General features: G+C 40.5%; 1 protein-coding gene across 2 annotated transcripts in view; it reads left to right on the forward strand.

Annotated features, from left to right (window-relative positions):
• Positions 1-551: 551 nt before the first annotated feature.
• The window catches only part of pax7a (paired box 7a), a 46,498-nt gene continuing 28,493 nt past the window's right edge, over positions 552-18,556 (forward strand). The window contains exons 1-4 of one of the 2 annotated variants that reach the window (XM_085777499.1): positions 552-1,045; positions 2,412-2,647; positions 3,503-3,647; positions 4,105-4,233. In XM_085777499.1, the coding sequence (XP_085633625.1) occupies positions 961-1,045; positions 2,412-2,647; positions 3,503-3,647; positions 4,105-4,233 (595 nt within the window). In that variant the 5' untranslated portion in view covers positions 552-960. The remainder of the gene's footprint in view (positions 1,046-2,411; positions 2,648-3,502; positions 3,648-4,104; positions 4,234-18,556) is intronic. The other variant, XM_085777500.1, reaches the window with a different exon arrangement.

Below are 18,556 nucleotides of genomic sequence, written 5' to 3' on the forward strand. Positions count from 1 at the left end.
AATGTAATTATTTTCCAGCAGAAGATGTGAATAATAAACTGTATTTATACAACTTTGAATCATGATTTTTGTTTGTTTGTTTTCTTTTATTCATCTTTTTTTTTTTTTTTTTTTTTTTTTTTTTAATTTCTGGCGTTGCTATAATTCTTTTTAAATGCAATGTTTTTCCTCCTATTTGTTTTTTTAGGAAGAAAGAAAGAAAGAAAGAAAGAAAGAAAGAAAAAAGACGGGGGAAAGGAACGGAAGGTACGATCATTTTAAAAGCATTAATATTCCACAGGTTTGATCAGCTGAGTATCATGGAGGCAGACACATTTTTGAAAAGAGCGGATTTTGAATAACATTTAGACATAATAACATTTTGAACCGGGGTTTGGTGGATGGGGTCTTATGAGGGAGGCAGCAGTGAATTAAAAGTGGAATGTGCGGCTCTGATTGGTCGGCCGGCTCCTGACTAAACCCACTCTCTTTCATCCATAAAAGAAAGGCCAGGCAGCCTATGGGAGCGCTCGGCTGTCTCCTCCTACGACATGCACGAAAGTTGGCCACTTAAACTACTTCCAACCAGCCAGCAGACATTATACTGAACCCAAACTACACCAAGGGAAAAGAATAACACTGCATTTCCCCTCACAATTCAAACACACAACTTTCGGTGCAGCTTCCTCCTCCATTTTGCAGACTTCCCTGTCCAAAGGGTTGTTTTTTTTTTATTTCATATGTTGCTGTCTTTATTTTATTTTTTTAAATACATTGGCACATTCATCGCTTCAGAGGAGAGCATCTCTTTTGTTTTTTCCCCGGTGGAAGAAGGGCTTGTCCAGTTTCTCCGCCTGGGATTGGGATTTGACAGCAAAGGGAGCATCTTTTTTTGAACATTGTGAAGACGTCACGGGTTTTTGACTTGGACTTTGAGAGAGAGTGGCAGAGTCCGGTTTGGTTTGTCTCGGTAGCTGCAGGATGGCTACTTTACCAGGAACAGTGCCTCGGATGATGCGCCCTGCGCCAGGCCAGAACTACCCCCGAACCGGCTTCCCTCTGGAAGGTAAGGAGAAAGAAGAAAAAAAGCGAGCAAAAACAAAACAAAACAGTGACAGCGTGTGTTTGACGTGTGGACTGGTGCTGTGACAGAGCTCATCAGGACTGCGCTCTGTCAGCTCGTAGCGAGGCTCACACAGACACAGTTTGTTACCGGCGACATGCTGCGAAATAAAAACGGAGGGCGAACAAACGCGACCTCCAGTCACTGATGATTAAAGTTCACAACCTGAATGAATGTAAAGTGAAGGTGTGTTCTCAGAGCAGCGTTGGTGATCAGCTCACAGCTTTTCAAAATAATGCTCCGTTTCGTCTCAGTGATTTGATTTTTCCACTTATGACTTAATTTGTAATTATTTTAATTCGATTCCAGACTCAGTAATTCCTGCTCCTTATGACAACATGAAATATTTATAGTGACACCGATTTTATTTTCTAATTTATGTGTTTATTTTTAGATGTTTAATGATTTGGCTTTCAAATGACACTTGATTTGCATTGATAATAATAATCATAATCAAAATAATAATAAAAAAATTAATAATAATTGGGCTAAAAAATACTCTATTTGAAATGATCCGTTCTACCAAAAAAATAATCCAATCCACCACTTATTTTATAATTATCCAGATGATAGAACAACATTTTTTTTTTAAATACATGTTATGCAGGATTTTTTATTTTTATGAAGTCCAACCTCTACTGATACAGATACAGACAACAACAACAACAACAACAACAAAAAAACTAATTTAATTGGTAATTTTTTTTTACTCATATGCCCATCACACTCGAGTATATGGGAACATATGGGCGGAAAAAAGATCACTTTGTATTTGCATGCATTTATGGAAACAGTTTTCCCATTACACCCAGTTCGTGCTCAAGTGCCCTGGACTGAAATGTACAAAAACCACGTAGCTCGCAAGTTACTCGAGCTCCGGGATTTGTTCAAGTGGCCTGCTGCTGGAAATGGCAATAATACACACAGCAAAGAGATGGCTCAAAGGATCACATCAATATTTGTACAGCATGACTAGGAATAATCAAGGTGGGAAGTGTCACCCTGTTTAGTGTCTCTTGAATGTGAAATTGGATCCTGAAGTGGCCTCGGATACATCCTGTCAGCCAGACTCATGCTGGATGAATTTGGCACAGCGCTCTTTCTCAAATTGTAGAATATGATAATGTGCGTAAACTGCGTCCCATAAATAGTCAGCAACATGTCAACACATGCCGCTGATTGACTCCAACGCCGCCTAAATTTTTGTAGCTTCGTCCACTTGGGAGTGAACATCTGCAAGCTTTAGAGAAACATGACGTGTGGTTGTTTTTGGTTGTTTTTGAGACTGTTGTTGTTTATTGTGGCGCAGTGTCCACCCCTCTGGGCCAGGGTAGGGTGAACCAGCTTGGCGGAGTGTTCATCAACGGGAGGCCCCTGCCAAATCACATCCGACACAAGATAGTGGAGATGGCCCACCACGGCATCCGACCCTGCGTAATCTCGCGACAACTGCGAGTTTCTCACGGTTGTGTCTCCAAGATCCTGTGCCGGTACCAAGAGACCGGATCGATCCGTCCGGGGGCCATAGGAGGCAGCAAACCCAGGGTGAGTGGAGGTCCGTGACCGGGTCTGTGGGTCACGGCAGCGCGAGGATGGGCGGCATGGTGGGTGGTGCGGAGGGGCATGAGGAGACTGACACCTGAGTGAACCCAGGTCTGATGCTGCGTTACCACAGCATCATGATGGAGAGCAAAGATAAAGCTAATAAAATATATTTATCCTCCTCTCTTTGGATGTCTTTGTAATGTCTAAATAATAATAATTATAACAACTATAATAATGTACTTGATAAGCAAGCACTTTTATCCCCTAAAATTTTAGTTACAGGTAACCTGGAACATATTTTCTGCACCAACTTTTATGGATTCCGTTAAATTTTTCCCCTAATATTAGCATCAATATCCAATATTTTAAATAATTATGAAAAAAAAATAAAGCAGTAACTGGAGTTAGAAATTAAAAATACTGAGAGGTCTGTTGATGGGAAATTAGTTTTCACATGGTGTTTATAGAAGTTGTTTGAACTGTATTTAGAGCGTTTAATACAAAATAGTGGTCATGTCTCATCATTTTCCATTATATTTATTATCACGAGGGCACGTAGATCTTCACTGGTGTTTAATAATTATTTTATAGTGCCGTTGAAACCTGTTAATAGTTGGTCCATTTCTTTGCCTCCTCTAGTCACTGGCCTATTATGTTGCCATTAAAATTATAGGCTGCATCATTTAACCATTATTATTTCTAGATCCTATTTGTTTTATTGTTATATTTCTGGCTAGTGCAAATGTTGATTTTGTTTTATAATTTCTCTCAATTAAAACGGTCTAAAATTTTCTCTTGTTTCCCTCCCCTTCGTCTTTTTTCCTCCTTCACATTCACACCATTTCAAACCTAAAGCAGGTGGCAACTCCTGACGTGGAGAAGCGGATCGAGGAGTACAAGAGAGAAAACCCGGGTATGTTCAGCTGGGAGATCCGGGATAAGCTGCTGAAGGACGGGGTGTGCGACAGAAGCACAGTTCCTTCAGGTGAGGCTTCATCTGGTAAGCTGCACTTTTTTTTCCCCCTTATTACAGCGAGCACTGCAGCATCACCTCTGAATGAGCATCACTTTGAATCCAACCTGTTTTAAGCCCCAGTTACTGATAATAATAATAATAAAAAAAAATGTTTGAGTGTAGCAGGAAGCACACCTACAGCTGACTGACCCAGAAAAAAACAGTCATCCTGTTGGAAAAATGTGCCTTTGGTTCCTTCAGTAGTGAATTTATATTATTGTATTAATAGTGTAATGTTGCTCCTTTTATGATAGAATTTTCTTTTATTTGAAACATTTTCTCAACGCAGCTGCTTCCTGTAAAACTTTTACCTGTGCTATTTTTTTGTATGGTTTCCTTTTAAAAAAGAAAAGAAAAGAAAGAAAAAATGTATGATAGGATTATTATGGTTCTTTTATGGGTTTTAGGGCTAATCACCCATTTACCTTTTTGTTGCCATTAGTGAGCTCCATCAGCCGCGTTTTGAGGGCCCGATTTGGCAAAAAAGATGACGAGGATGACTGTGATAAGAAGGATGAAGATGGAGAAAAGAAAACAAAGCATAGCATCGATGGCATCCTCGGTGATAAATGTAAGTTAACAGCAGAAAGTATATGGCCCTTTTTGTATATGTCTGAAATAATAAATCATTCCTATGATTATTCTAATAATTATTATTATTACTAGTCAGAGTAAATTGCAGCCTTGTAAGCAGGAAGCAAAGTGTTTTAAACACACTTCCCACTCCACGTCCTCTTGGGAAATTGTCCCACATCCGAGCTGCAGCTAAACAGAATTTATTCCTGCTTTTAACTCCGCAGCCAGCAGTTGTTCATTTACTCAATTATTTATGAGAGCTTGGCAGAAGGTATTTAACTGCAGAAAATTAATTTGTGTGGCGAATTCCTCCTCATTCATTCAACTCATTTAACGACCTCCAAACGACAGCTGACAGTTGACCCATTTCACAATCGATGTCAGTTCACTGACATTTCACCACTTGTCAGTTAAAGAGGAAATCAATGTTCATATTATTATTTGCTCTATTAGTAATGCTGCGAGGAGGGAGGAATAAAGCTTTTGACGCAGGTATTCGCTGTCAGTATTTGTCAATAGCATTTGCAAGCTTTTAATAGCCTTAAATACAGAGACGTGTCATGTGGGTTTCATATTTATGTGGCATATTGTAAAGATTTAAATATAACTATATAACACCATCACATGCAATTAGACTCTAAATTAGAAAATGTGAGGTTTTGACTTGAAGGTGTTTGACAGCAGCAGCAGCAGTGGAGCTGTTTGACAGTTTACAAGACAAACTCTTGATTTTATTGTCATGTATTTATCAGGTTTTACTGGTTTACTCAGTCATGGGGAGTGAAAGTTGCGCATCCTCCCAACGATAGCTATAAAGCTTGGCTCTTTGGATGATCAAACATGTGTGAATGAGGTTTAGATAAGAGTCTAGAAACACTCCCCTCCTGTTCCCCTTCTTTTTTTCCTAAAAAAAAGAAAAAAAGACACTGCCAAAGATTTTTCAAACTTGAAGATGGACTTCACGAGCAAAAACCTCCCCTCTATTGACGCTTTTCTAAAGTGAGGAGTCCGAGGTACAAAAGCAAATCCTGGAAAGCATGGGCAGCGAGAAAAGGAGAGTATGGGCCCGTCCATTCTCATTCAAACACTCGGGTAAAAGAGAGAGAAAAGTTTGGACAAAGGGCAAGGAGAGACATAAAAGGAGATGAATTATTCAGTGCGCCCCGCTGGTAGATAGTTTTGTAATTTTATATAATGGCGTTGGAAAAGAATCAGTTGATAGCGTGAAAACGGTCTCTTTTTTCTGTCACACCACGCATTAATGTTACGTGAAAAAAATGTCACCATTTTGTTGCAAATATCTCAGATGGTTTGTGAATTCTTCTGCCTGCAAATGACCTGCATTTTTTTTTTGTGGGTAGTCTGTCCATTACGCACAGCTCGCGCTGCACGAGGACATGTTGCTGGATAATGTGATAGTCTGACTTTTAGAGTATTAACTACATTACCACTGCATTATTATTGCCTTTCTACTGTTAGTACAAAATATCCACATAATGTTCCTGCATGTGTGTGTGTGTGTGTGTGTGTGTGTGTGTATGTGTGCATTTTTTTTCTTAGCGCTGCTTATGTTTTAAATTGGGGACTGAATTACGATGCTATAAAAAGAGACGCACCCTGTGCGTAATGCAGTTTAGACTACCGGCATCCGGATGGCACTTAATAATGTTAATACTTATTAGAGTAAGCACTGGAAACGATGGTTGCTGAATAGGTGGCTGTGTTCGTGCCGGGTGTAATAGCTCGCAGGCATGGTAAGAAATGTATTTATCCCCAATCAGCCCCTCACTCTCCGAGTTTGAAGCACAGCCCTTATGTGGAGAGGGGTTTTAAAGCAGATTAAATAGAGCCTTTTATTTCTTTTCACTTTCATCTCAGAGCGGAGCTCACAGTGGCTCGCCCTGGGCACAAAATTCATGAGATTTTTTTTTTCGTTTACTTATCCAGATTTTAAGACTTTATTTATTTATCTATTTGTTTATTAGGTCTGTGTATTTGATTTATCCCAGCACTAATCTAGCTTTATTGAACGTGTATATAAACTGTTAAACATATTACAGTATTTTTGAATTATATTTTTTGCTGCATGGAGATGACTGTTATTTCTCAGACGGGTGTAGGGGGGAAGGTAAACCAACCAAAAACTCAGGTTTAATGCGCTGAAAATAGTTCCTCCTTATAACCCCCCCTTTTATTTAATTCTGATCACTGTTTAACCGTCTGGTGATCAGCAAGCGCAGACCCTGGTCCTCCCACCACTTATGTAAAAACAAGTCCCCTCTCCCTGCTGCCAGAGTTAAATTACGCGCAAGGCGCAGGGGAAAGGTTGCACTAAATCTGCACAAACTTGGGCATCATCCTCGTTCTGTGCGCCACACCGTTAGGAGAGAGGAGGTGAATCATTTGTCCGGCGTCCATCTGCCACACTGATGCATCCAACCTGACCGTCAGATGAGGTGGAGACAGGCGATTGACACTTCAGCAAATCGCAGGATTACCTGGGGTCGTCAATCTAATTAAACAGATGCCACGTGGGATTATATCCGAGCATGAGGGAGGGAAAGTGACAGACGGGCGGAGAGGTGTGTGGAAGTCAGACAACCTAAAGATCCAGGTTAGGGAAGCAGGAGGAGGAGGCTGGCTGTGAGATGCTTCATTGTAACCAAAACTTTGTTCCTAACATGTTTGGAAAGCGTTATGGTCTCCGGGTTATCATTTCCCACATTTCTGTTTCTGTGTGAGCAGAAAAATACCTGCAAGGTTTGTACATTTATGCTACGTCATGCGTCAAATATGCAAAAACGACATTTTATCCTCCACTCACAGGTTCACTCGTGTTTTTCTGTAGAAACAAAAAACACACACAAAACGAATAATTTGTGCTGTTATTAAGGATAAATCGGCCTCCAGAGATGAAAAGTGTGAAAAGCTGCCCCCTCCGTGCCTTTCCACGTCACAAACACACATGCCGGGCATTGCGCGCACGCACGGACGCACACACTGACACGCGCACACTTTCGTGCACACACAACCCAGTCTCTAAGTGTATGGTAATATAATGTAGCTATATTTCGGGTCTAAAGCCGTGCTGAATGAGAAGGACAGGGGAATGAAGCGAGAGACCACTTCAAACAAATCCATCTGGAACAGTGTGTGAGAGAGATTCAGTGAAAGTATGGGGAAGTTATTTAGCTATTAATAACGTTTTTTCCTCAGGCATTGAGAGTGACTCCATCTGCACTTTCTCGCAGCTATTTGGCTGGGTGGAAATTGAGGGAGACCCAAATGTTGGGCAGAGATAACATACCCATCATAGCCCAGACCCTGCGCTGTGCTTCACTGCATTAAACTCGGATTAACCTCCCCTGTCCCCGCAGCCACTCAAGCCACATTTCACTGGAATTTACATCGGTAGGCCTACATTTTTTTTTATAAAGGGGGCAGGAGCTAAAAGACAGGACATAATCGATAGTAAAATAAAATAAAATAATAAAAAATAAAATAGGCTAAAATAATAATAATAAAAAAATATATAAAAACATGTTTAATGTTTAATGTAGCTAAACGAATTAAATGAATAAAACGTGCAAAATAAATAAAATAATGATTGTTTAAGACTAAAACTAATTTTAATAGATTTCTATTTTCACCTGCTCCATTTGCTAGAAGTCAACTAGCCTAGCCTGTCTAATGTTAGCCTAGCCTCAGCTGTGTCAATCTGATGAGCTAATTTGGGGTATTTCTTCGTGTCAGAAATTACATCCACGGAGTCAAGCAAGTTCGGTAGGCTTTATCAGACTACTTTTCTTAAGTCTTAATTTTTTAGGATATTTAGTTGCACTGCCATGTTTGAATTTAAATGTCATTTCCTGTGTTTCTTGTAGCCTACAGTGCTGCTTTGATGATAAAGCCTAGCTTGTGAATTTGCTACAGGTGAAAGCTAACTACCTGCTGTCGTCCTGTTACGGTTGTCATAAACAGGAGCAGGTTGACATACAATACAATACAATACAAGACATGTCTCTGGTTGGTGGTTATTTATCATATCATAACCTTTAACAGCCACTCGGCAATTGAAAGACTTGTAGAAATAGTTAGCACATTAACTCTGCTAACTTAGCCTTCTTTGGTTGTCAAGGAAAGTGTTGCTCAGTGACGGTGTTTCATCGGTTCCTTGGTGTTAACCTGAGATGGTGTGACAAATGTCTATTTTGGCCCAAATAATAGACTAAAATTGTTGGTAGCCTATTATTGACTCTTTTACCTGTCAATTGAAGAAAAATTATACATTTTCTCATTTTCTCAGGCCTACAGGCTTCTACAGCACTGAGCAGGCTTATAATGAGAGGGCATCAATCATGTTGTTTAGGCTACTTTGTTGTAACATTTATTATTCTGTTTTGGTGACTTTTTTTATTTATTGATGTTGGCTATTTTAACTCTAGGTAGCTAGCTCAGAATCATATGGTGTTGCTTAGGCTAAAGACTGACTCTCCTGTTTAAACAATCAACCAAGAGGGTGTAAATGGTGTGACAAAGTATGTAATTCAAGTAGTGAATGTGATACCCCTGAACAGAAAGAATTAAAGTATATGTTTATTAATTTTGCTAGGGATACTAGGATACTGAAGTGACTTAAGATAAGGCACATGTAAGCATTCCAGGTCACATTAAAAAAAAAAATTGAATTTGGATTTCAAACATAATGTTTTATTAGCTGTTATTTGCTATTAATGACATATCGCGATATTTGATGGTCGAGCCACTACCAGTGTAGCAAATTAGCCTATTGGTTCCAGCAAGGTAACATGAGCAAACCATGCAACATAATAACATGAAACCCATTGCTTATGAGTAATGAGTAATGCATCAATTTTTAAGGAGTGCAGTTTAAGCTTGTAGGCCTACCAAACCGGAGAGACATTTCAGTGTCAGGAGCTTTAAGTGTCGACAGCATTAGGCTAAGTAAAAAAAAAAATGGAGTAGGCTTAAATTCATTCTGTGCTGGCATTTGACTTTGATCACATCAGAAATATTCATGGAAGCACAAACACTGGCTCTGCCACCATTATCCAGGCTGACAGTGATACCTCTCAAGGCTGTCTATTAATTAAAGTGGCGCTTACCATGTGGGACGACTCCCTATCTGGGCACAAAAATGGTTTTTCCATCTCTTGTGGGGCTCTTGAAAAGGGGCAATCTTTCCTCTCCAGCTTCTTGTGGGAAATTTAACAGTGTACAGAGGAAGACATGGGGATTTCTAGCTCATTTATAAAGACGAGTTTATAATCCTTTCCTGCTTAATAACTTAAAAGGATTCAATTTCTCCCCTCATTTATGGGGTTATGATCACACATTGTTAGAAGCAGATAGTAGCATTTCAAGGTTAACATTTCCTGCTCGAAAATATCAGAATATAAGATGTAAGCCCATAGGTGCCATTTGTTTAGCCTGCAATTCTCCTCACAAATGCTGATAGGCCTATTTTAGATGTTGTTACTGTTAATGTGATAACAACGAAGAAGCTGAGAAAGACCAAGTTGATAAGATGTCTCTATGCCACCGAGCATTTTAAAATGATATGATATTTAATTATAGCATATAATTTAACCATCGAGAATTAAATTCAGTAGGCTTATGTAGACTCTGAGGATTGAATGTCTGGTTGGGGGTCTCAAACCATACGAGACAAATTAAAGAGGAAGTGTTGCCCTCCAGGTATCCTGTCACAACAGTAGGGTGCTTCAGCGCGTCTCCCATTTCTGTCTGTGTTTTATTCCGCCAATTTTCACTATGGGGCTCCAGGATCATGTGCTGTGCCTGCAGGGCTATGGTCCAAAATAAATAGAGAATCTCAATTTTTCATCTTCTGTTTTTGCTCAAGTTGGACTTCCCTTTCTCTCTTCCTCTCTCTATGTCTAAGACACACACTCACATAAACACACATACACTCTCAGCCTTAACATCAGCATCACAAATTCATGTCAACAGGTGTGGGTATTAGTAACAAAAGGCGCTAATAGGCAGGCTGAATTATGTGTAACTTCATTGTTTAATTGCTGATTAGTTTATTTGCTACACTATTTGATGTAGGTGATGTTTTGATTTGTTTTTTTTCTAAAAGGCTGGGAGTTATTTTAAGTAGCTAATGTGTCTTTAAGGTGTTAGTTTAATTGTATAGCTTTGTAGAAATAATTTTGTGCCATTGATGTAGGCTGATTTGTAAAGGCTATTGTTGTTTTTCTATTTTACCTAATATATAATAATATTATTATTATTATGTCAGTACACTGTCAGCCCACCAACATACAACATTTACATTTCCACTTTGAGCGTTAATGCAGGCCTATTGCCCAAATTACCAGCGCTTTGTTTGCGGTAATGTTTAATTGGCTGGAAGAAGATGAATGAGTCTGACAGGAATCAGCTGTCCAGAGATTCCCCTGTGAGTCTGACTCGGAAATCATAACCTGACCAGCTTTTCCTGCTCTGAAACCAGCTCGTTGAACTTGTCACATCTAATTAGGGTGTTAAAACGCACCGAGTGCATCGGTGGGAAACAGTAGGTGGTTAGTCCGGGGCAGCCAATGAGGCCTTTTTGGGTCAGATGGTGCATGGGTAGGGTGTGTGTGGTGCGGGAGGGGTGGATGAGCAGCGTGGTTGGGTGGTGTTGTTGAATTGGACTGCTGCGGGCTTTTATTTCTAAGCAGGCTGCTTTTTTTCCGCTATTACTTCAATTATGGCCATCCAGCAGGCTAAACAGGCCAGTCTGCATGGGCTGTAGCCTTGTTTTAATTAGGTATGAAATTAATTAGAGCAGACATCTATTAAAGACTTTTAAGTTTGGCTAATTTTTTTCCACAGAGTTTAAAGGTATAACAGTGGATTAATGGCTTACAGCCAAAATTACATTTTATTGCATCCGGTCATTTCTGTCCTGCCTCACTAACAGGTGTCAGGCAATCTCTGACTGAATGGAAAAGTAATATTTAATATAAGTTTACTCTTCCTCTGACAATATTATGTCATTATTCAGAAATTCAAACTTTGAAATTTGAATCCAGACATTTTCATTACTTCCATCACGTGTCCACAAAACAGCTTTTTGTCATTTTACAGTGACTAAGGTCCAATTTCCGCTGCCTTACCTCCATTCTACACTTATATATTTCCTATATCTAAGTTTGTAAACATTTTTTTATACTTATTGTGCTGCTTGAGTCGGCTTTAGCTTCTGTGCAAATGTGAAAATACAATTGTCTTCGATAGCCATTTTAAGAGGTCGCTTTCTCTTTTTATTGAATCCTTTTTTTTCTTGTATTAGTACAAAAAAGCCCTGTGATGTCTGACAGCCTACTCTCACCATTGTTACCATGAACAGCCACTAGAAAAGGACGAGAGAAAGAAGAGGGAGGAGAAAAGGCCCTTCTGTTATTTTCTGTCTTGAGACTTGCTGCATAGGCTATTCAGGCAAGTTGATGAACTCCTCCAAAAAGTTTATTAAGGGGCTGCAAAACAATAAGAACTAAAGCCTTTGGGTGCCTGGGCAGACAGTTTATAAACTAGCTGCTATTGTGCCTCAAAGGCAGATGCATGAATACTTTTCAATAGGGGCCTTCAAACTGACACGATCAGGCTGGACAGCAGCAGTTTTAAAGGGAGAGAGGGTGCTTCTGCAGCAGCTCAGAATTAATGTACATCTGCAAAGGCAGGGGGAGGGGGAGGAGGAGGAGGAGGAGCTGGGCACTGTCTGCTCCGGCCATGCTGGTTTTCCCTTGGGCTTTACACTATATGTGTGTTTAAATAAACACAAACTAAAAGGAGAAATATAAATATGTGTTTGGGTCAAAAACCACTTCCCTACGCCTGCAAGTCCTCTGAAGAATTAGAAACGTGGCCGTGCAGCACAGGATCTGCATTACTGAGTTATGTTTTCATGTTTATTTTTTCTCAAAGAGCACAGGTTATTTTCAAGAGAACTCCAGAAAGTCTGTCCCGTGAATCATCATGAAAGCAAATGGCTTAATGCGCTGCATCATAATTTTTTTCCCACTACAACTAATGCTATATTTTGAGTGTGGAAATTGCACAAGCTGTTACGTGCAGAGTGTGACAATTGGCGTTTCCTGTTAGTGCTGAATTTTAAACAAAAAAGATTCCAAATGTCCCTGATCATTTCTGCACCTAAAGCAAAGACAGAAATCTGTTGTATCCTTGTGGCTCCACTGTTGATATATTTCTTTCGATGGGACACACTGGTTACGCACACTCAAGAAGATACATTATTCCCCTCCTTTTCAGCAGACAATAGACTGTCACTCTTCATCCCTCTTCCCTCCTCTGTTCCTCCCTCTCCAGCTTTCTCTTTTAGTCCTCTCAGTCTCTGGCTCTGTGCCTCACAACATCAGAGGGAGTCCAGTGATTTGTGACCCCAGCAACCCACACTTAATCTCGCTAAAGAGGGGGAGCATCCAGTTTGCAGCTTGGCGGGCCCCAAATAGACCAAGCCTGCTCTGGCAGGTGTCAACATTAGCAAACAATTGGTCCCCAGTCCCATGCCCCATACCCCAGTGCGACACTGAACCTAAACTATTTGAGGCGCACTGAAAGAAACCACATAATAGGGAATGTGGAGGGGAGGAGAGGAGGGGGAGGACAAGGGAGAGATTACACTCTCAGACAGCTATTAGCAGGGATGAGGCTTTTCTAAACAAACACAAAAAAAGAAGACGATCAATACTGTGTTAGTTTACCAAGTGGAGTCATCATTGTGGCTTTGGAGTATTTATTTTCTGCTCCATTGTTTTTCTCGACTTCTCAAACGTCTGTGGGCAGCATTGGCAATCCAATTTAGTTTTGGAGGGGGGGGGTCCTGGGAGGGCTATTTCTTCTGGCGGGTAGTTGTGTGTTTGCGCTTGCAGTGGGCAGTTCATTCATAGATTTGGGCTTGTAATGAATCCTGATTGGTGAGTATTACCTTCAGCATAGTGGACAACGACTGGGCTGTCCAGGGGGAAAACAACACTCAGGGATGACAGAGCTCTGCAGCCCTGTGGGATTTCAAGTCCCTCTACTTCATTAGACAGGAGTGTCTTAGCAAAGAGAGCAAAGGAAATGGGAAGAGAATGGGTTGACATGTGGACTGTTGCTGCTCTCGAGTCAGTATGTGTCTTGACAAGAGGGCCAATGTTTTTTAAAGGCCATTTATTTATCTCTCACTGCTGATTCCTTGCCATGCTACGAGGAGAGACAAGTGTTCTCAGCGGGGGAGATTAGTTTCAAAGGTTTTAATGGAAAAACCTATAGTATTTGTTATCAGACAGAAATCTCATTTAATTGCTTTGAGATGTCCTCTTGGCATCTTTCGGCTTTGCGTCTGGAAAAAGAAAAAAAAAAAAGGTAACATCGACTGAAACAAGCGTCCCGCTGCAGTTGTTGTGCACACCATTAAAGAAGCTGCCATCATTTTTCTGCAATAAACAAGCGTAATTAACTGACCTCACGACCTTTACAGACAATGGTGGCTGTTGTCAGCAAGCACCAATAACAATGTTAACAAGCAATAAACTGATTGTGAGCATTCATGGCATCGCAGCATCACACGCCATCGAAAATAAGCCCCAGACACAGACTCATCAGATTGTATACTTCTCCCTCTATTGTCCCTGTAAAAGACTGTAGGTTCTGGGCTTTGTCTCCACTAGGTGAATTGCCCAAGGGGACAGACAGTTTACAGAGTGATTTCAGCTGTAAGCAGTGTTTAATTAAGCATGTAATTTCATAAATTGTCGTCATTTTGCCTCATAAGTTTTCCACCAAACAATCCATTGCTGGCTCACAGGGAATAATGACAAAAACCTTTTTAAAAAAATGGTAAATGGTCCACCAGTAATTCAGCAGTGTATTTAGGCAAGATATATCATGCATAATCACCTCTCATTTAAGTCAAGTAAAATTTTAAAGCAGAGAAGTCTTCTAATAATAGGTCAAACTAGTTCATTGCTGTCTGTTTTTATTCTGTTGAATTTGACAGTTTGCTTTTCAACCTTAAGAAAGAAAGTCTTTATTCTAGTGTTTATTGGTTGCTTTTTCAACATCTCACATTTTAATAGGGTTTGTTTTATTTCCATTATCTATTTCAGGAATATTACATGTGAAGCCAATTGGTGATTATTTAATCAGTTGAGAAGTGGTCAACTGCAATTATAATTATTTCTCTAAACCATTGTCTGCATAGCATTTACATTTTCCTATTGTTAAAGTTTGCTCTGTGTTTTGAGGAGTGTAAAATAGATGGTATAGTCCAATTGAATTCCCTGCCTGCCTGAGGTAATCTTGGGAAATTTTGAAGATGGACAGTCTAATAATGAGCAGGACTTTTGGCAGAAATAGATCTTTGTCTCGGTGATTAAGCCATTGTTATTCTGCCAAACAATGAAGCTGAAGGATCACAAAAATTAGTATAGAGTACATCAGGACATCTCAGGCTTTATTATGTCCATGTTAAATTGTGCAATGGATGAACAGGTCAGAGCCACACAATTTATTGAAAGAAATGTAGTTTCCTCCAATTCGCTTTGCCAGCTAGGGTTGTCAAACTCTGACAGCTGGCACTGATCGGGACAGTGTGTTGCATTATGACCATCCACATGGTTACCATGGAGCTGCATTAGAAAAGACAAAAAGCATTTCTGCCTAATTTTATTACAATATAGAAATAGCCCACATAATGTGCAACAGTAATTACGTTTAGCACAGTGTGCCCGTGCTCCCCCTCAGTGATGAATGAGAGACACTGACCATGGTCTGCTAGTTTAAGAATCGCCATTAGCCTATGCTACTTAACGCCAGAACATTTCACATTTTATGCTCTTGATCTGCTTCGCCGCTGAAATATTCATTTGTTTTAATTGTGCATGTTTTTTTCCCCCGTACCCACAAAGACAATAAACATGTTCCCTAAGTGTTGCGAATCAGAAATGTGTTTTTTCCCACCAAGTTAAAATGTGAAAGCAGTTGTCCAAACAGTGGGGTGGAGCTCCTGTCCTAGCCGACAAAATAACAACTTCAAATGTTGTCCCCTATTTTCAACTAATGGGCTTATTTCTGCATCGTCAGTCATTCTCTCCTTGGGGAATATGTAGTCTCAGTATAAAAAGCTTTGCTACTGTGCCACATTACAACCCCTCAATATGGAGGGATCTCAGAAATTAATGCCAAGCACTGTAATGCTTCTCTGTGCCCAGAAAAAAAGCTCTCTACAGGAAATATTCATTTAATTTCCAAACATAAAAGGACTCTTTGGTAACAGTTTGTTTACTTACAGTCTACTCAAAGCGAACCATATAATACAGTAGTATAATAGTTATTTTAATAATACATTAAATGATTTCATAGTGAACACGGAGATTGTTTTCTGAACTATACAAACCTTACATTTACCTATTAATTAAACATCAGACATCAAACACCAGACGTTTTTTTTTTTTTTTTTAAGCTTTGTTCGCATGAATCCTGAGTTTTTATTAAAGTTTTGATCATTCTCCACAACTCTTCCTTTTTTTTTTTCTTTTTCTTAGTGTCCTCTATATCACTCAAACTTTTCCACAATATTTGCTGCCCAGCCTTGTCCAGAAAATTAGGAAACTTCCCTTGGGCACATAAAAATGTCCGCTGTGCATTCCTATACTGTGCCCAGTAATCTCTCTTTGGCTTTGTTGAGAAAATGATTTGTTCCTCCAGGAGACCTCGGCTCATAGCCCTGAGACATTACTGTTTGATTTCCTGCGTAGGTTTTTAGAGCTTTTTGCTGGGGGACCGGGACTCTGGCTCCAGTGCCATTTGGCAGAGACCCCCATGGGCTTCTTTTTACTTTCTTGTGCTCTGTTAATTTCATTACTTTCGCTGTGACCTCAATTAGCAAAGACTGGAGCTCAGGCGGTGACATTCTGCTCCGCACAAGAGGAAGAAACCCGGTGTAAAGCTCGGTCTTAGCGGGGAAGTGAGAGGTGGCAACAGTCTTCCTAACAAGGTTCACATTCAGTATCCTCTGAAGTCTTTATGGGTGCATGTGGCTCTGTTAGATCCTCTGTAATCTGTCTTTGTTCTAAAAACTGCCACAGTGGAAGACAATAGGGTGATTTAGCAAGTAAATTCATATATGCTTATATGTAAACGCAGGATTTTGCTGTGTTAGAAGAGTAGCTACAACAGATCCAAAGAAGTCTTTCAGAACTATTATTTATATTTAAAAAAATAAATGAACAGCGCTCTTGAGAACATTTGCCTCAGCCAGAAAAAAGTATGTGTGAAAGCCAAAAGCAACCCATCATATTGTCACTAAATTACAAGTTTTAGTTAGCAGTATATTAAAGAAAAAGAATCCCACCCTTCAAGCCCTTCACGCTTTCACACTCAGGCAGTGCAGAGGCATGGGGAGTCAATATGTCAGCGTTTATGGATGCCCTGCGGAGCTGCACAGGGCTGTCAGGCCCCTATTCATGCTCTAATGGCCCCCTGAGGAGCTCGTCTCTCCCGGCTGAAAAGGCCGGGAGGCCCAGTGGACGCCCTGTTGTTGAAGGTGAGCGTGCGCTCTCATGGACGCGCCGCGCCTTCATCCATATGACAAGAGCCATAAAAGAGCATCGCTCTCGCTGCTGCTCCCTCTCTGTCTCCTCTGCTTTCTCTTGCGCCCTCCCCCTTCCTCTCTCTCTCTCCCACTTTCTCCCCACCTCAAACAGAGAAAAGGGGGCTAATTGTTTGTTGTGAGAGCCAAAGATTATAGAGCCTCCCATCTTTCTTTCCTCCCTTGCAGTTTTTTTTTCTTCCTCTTTTTCAAGCCCCCTACTCCTTTTCTAAAGAATGTGATTCTGTCCGAGAGACAAGGGAAGAAAAGTATTGGAATTTTCCTGAGGAATGTTGATGTAAAAGAGTTCTTAAACTCTGACACCGGCAGTGAGAGGTTGTGTGTTTGGTAGCAAAAGCGAAGCGGCCTTTTCTAGCGTTTTCATCAGGTAGTTGTTGAGTGGTTTTGAGAGGTGAAGTCTTGGAGAAGTTTGGATAAGCTACTACTTTTTTTTTTTTTTGCAGAACAGGATGTGTGCAGAAATTTTAGCGCTCTTGTTCACTTCCCCTTCTCCTTCTCACTTGTCCCATCTCAGTGGATAAATTCTGGGACGAGTGCCCTTGGCCCTCAACCACCTGCTGTAAACTGGTAATGACATGATAGGCATGAGACAAAGCTGAATCCCATGACATCTGTCCATAAAGGTGAGCTGAGAATGATTTTATTTTAGATAGGGGGGGATTTTTAATGTCCTTATGTATAGTTACACATCTCATCCAGATTCAATTTCAGCTAAATGTCAAATTACTGCCCAGAGAAGGTCACTGACAACCAGGAGAAATTGATTATGCATTTTGGCATGTTACCAAACGGAGTAAACAGTTAACTTGATTTCGCCACGTATGCAGTCTTTGTGCAGATTGTTTGGTACTGTGTGTTGATCTAAGTGTATAATATATACAAACAGATCTGAAGCTTGCCGAGAGTCTGCTCACTTTGAGAGTTTTATTTTTGTTTGTCGCTAGCAGGGAGATAACTACAGGAAAAGATTATTCATAGAGAATTTGTCTTTAAACCATTCTGGTTATCGCTCTCGTCTATCTTGTATTCACATAAGGTTCCTATCTCAGATACATCCTTCGGTAAATGCCTTGAATCACATGCCTCCTTTAACTTGGCAACCCCTTTGGGATGAACAGGCAAGTGCACGAAGCAGAGATGCCGCACCATTCTCAGAAAAATGCAAATTGGGAAGTTGTTAGTTATTTGATGTTGCTGCACGATCCCCCCGCCCCCGAAACATCCCTCCACTCCAGTGTTGGTGGTTGAATTGCATGCAGTCCTGGGGACAGGCAGGGCTGTTTATATGCAGGCCTGGAGCAGCAAAGACAGCACAGAGACAGATGCATGTCAGAGATAGCAGATCCCATCTCAGGCAGATGCCTCTTATCACAGGCCTGTTTGCATAATTAGGCCTTTTGATATTCACCCCCTCTGACTGACAAAAAGTATAATTGCAGTATCAACTACGACAAAAGGTAGGCACAAAATAAACAAGTCAACATAAATAGGGAGAAAAGATGCGGTGTTATTTTTGTCCTGTGGGAAAAAAGAGGGAGGAAAAAACACCATTTTTAACTAAATCTGCTGTCAGTCACAGTCAACTGGTGTGACTCGGTGCTCAGAGGCTGGTCCTGTGAATGCCTGCAAAACACAGAGCGTGAGGCCTGATTGTAATTATGCTGGAACTAAT

The sequence above is a fragment of the Trachurus japonicus genome, chromosome 5, assembly GCF_045865225.1.
Source record: "Trachurus japonicus isolate A0001 chromosome 5, Traja_1.0".
NCBI classification, from domain to species: Eukaryota; Metazoa; Chordata; class Actinopteri; order Carangiformes; family Carangidae; genus Trachurus; species Trachurus japonicus.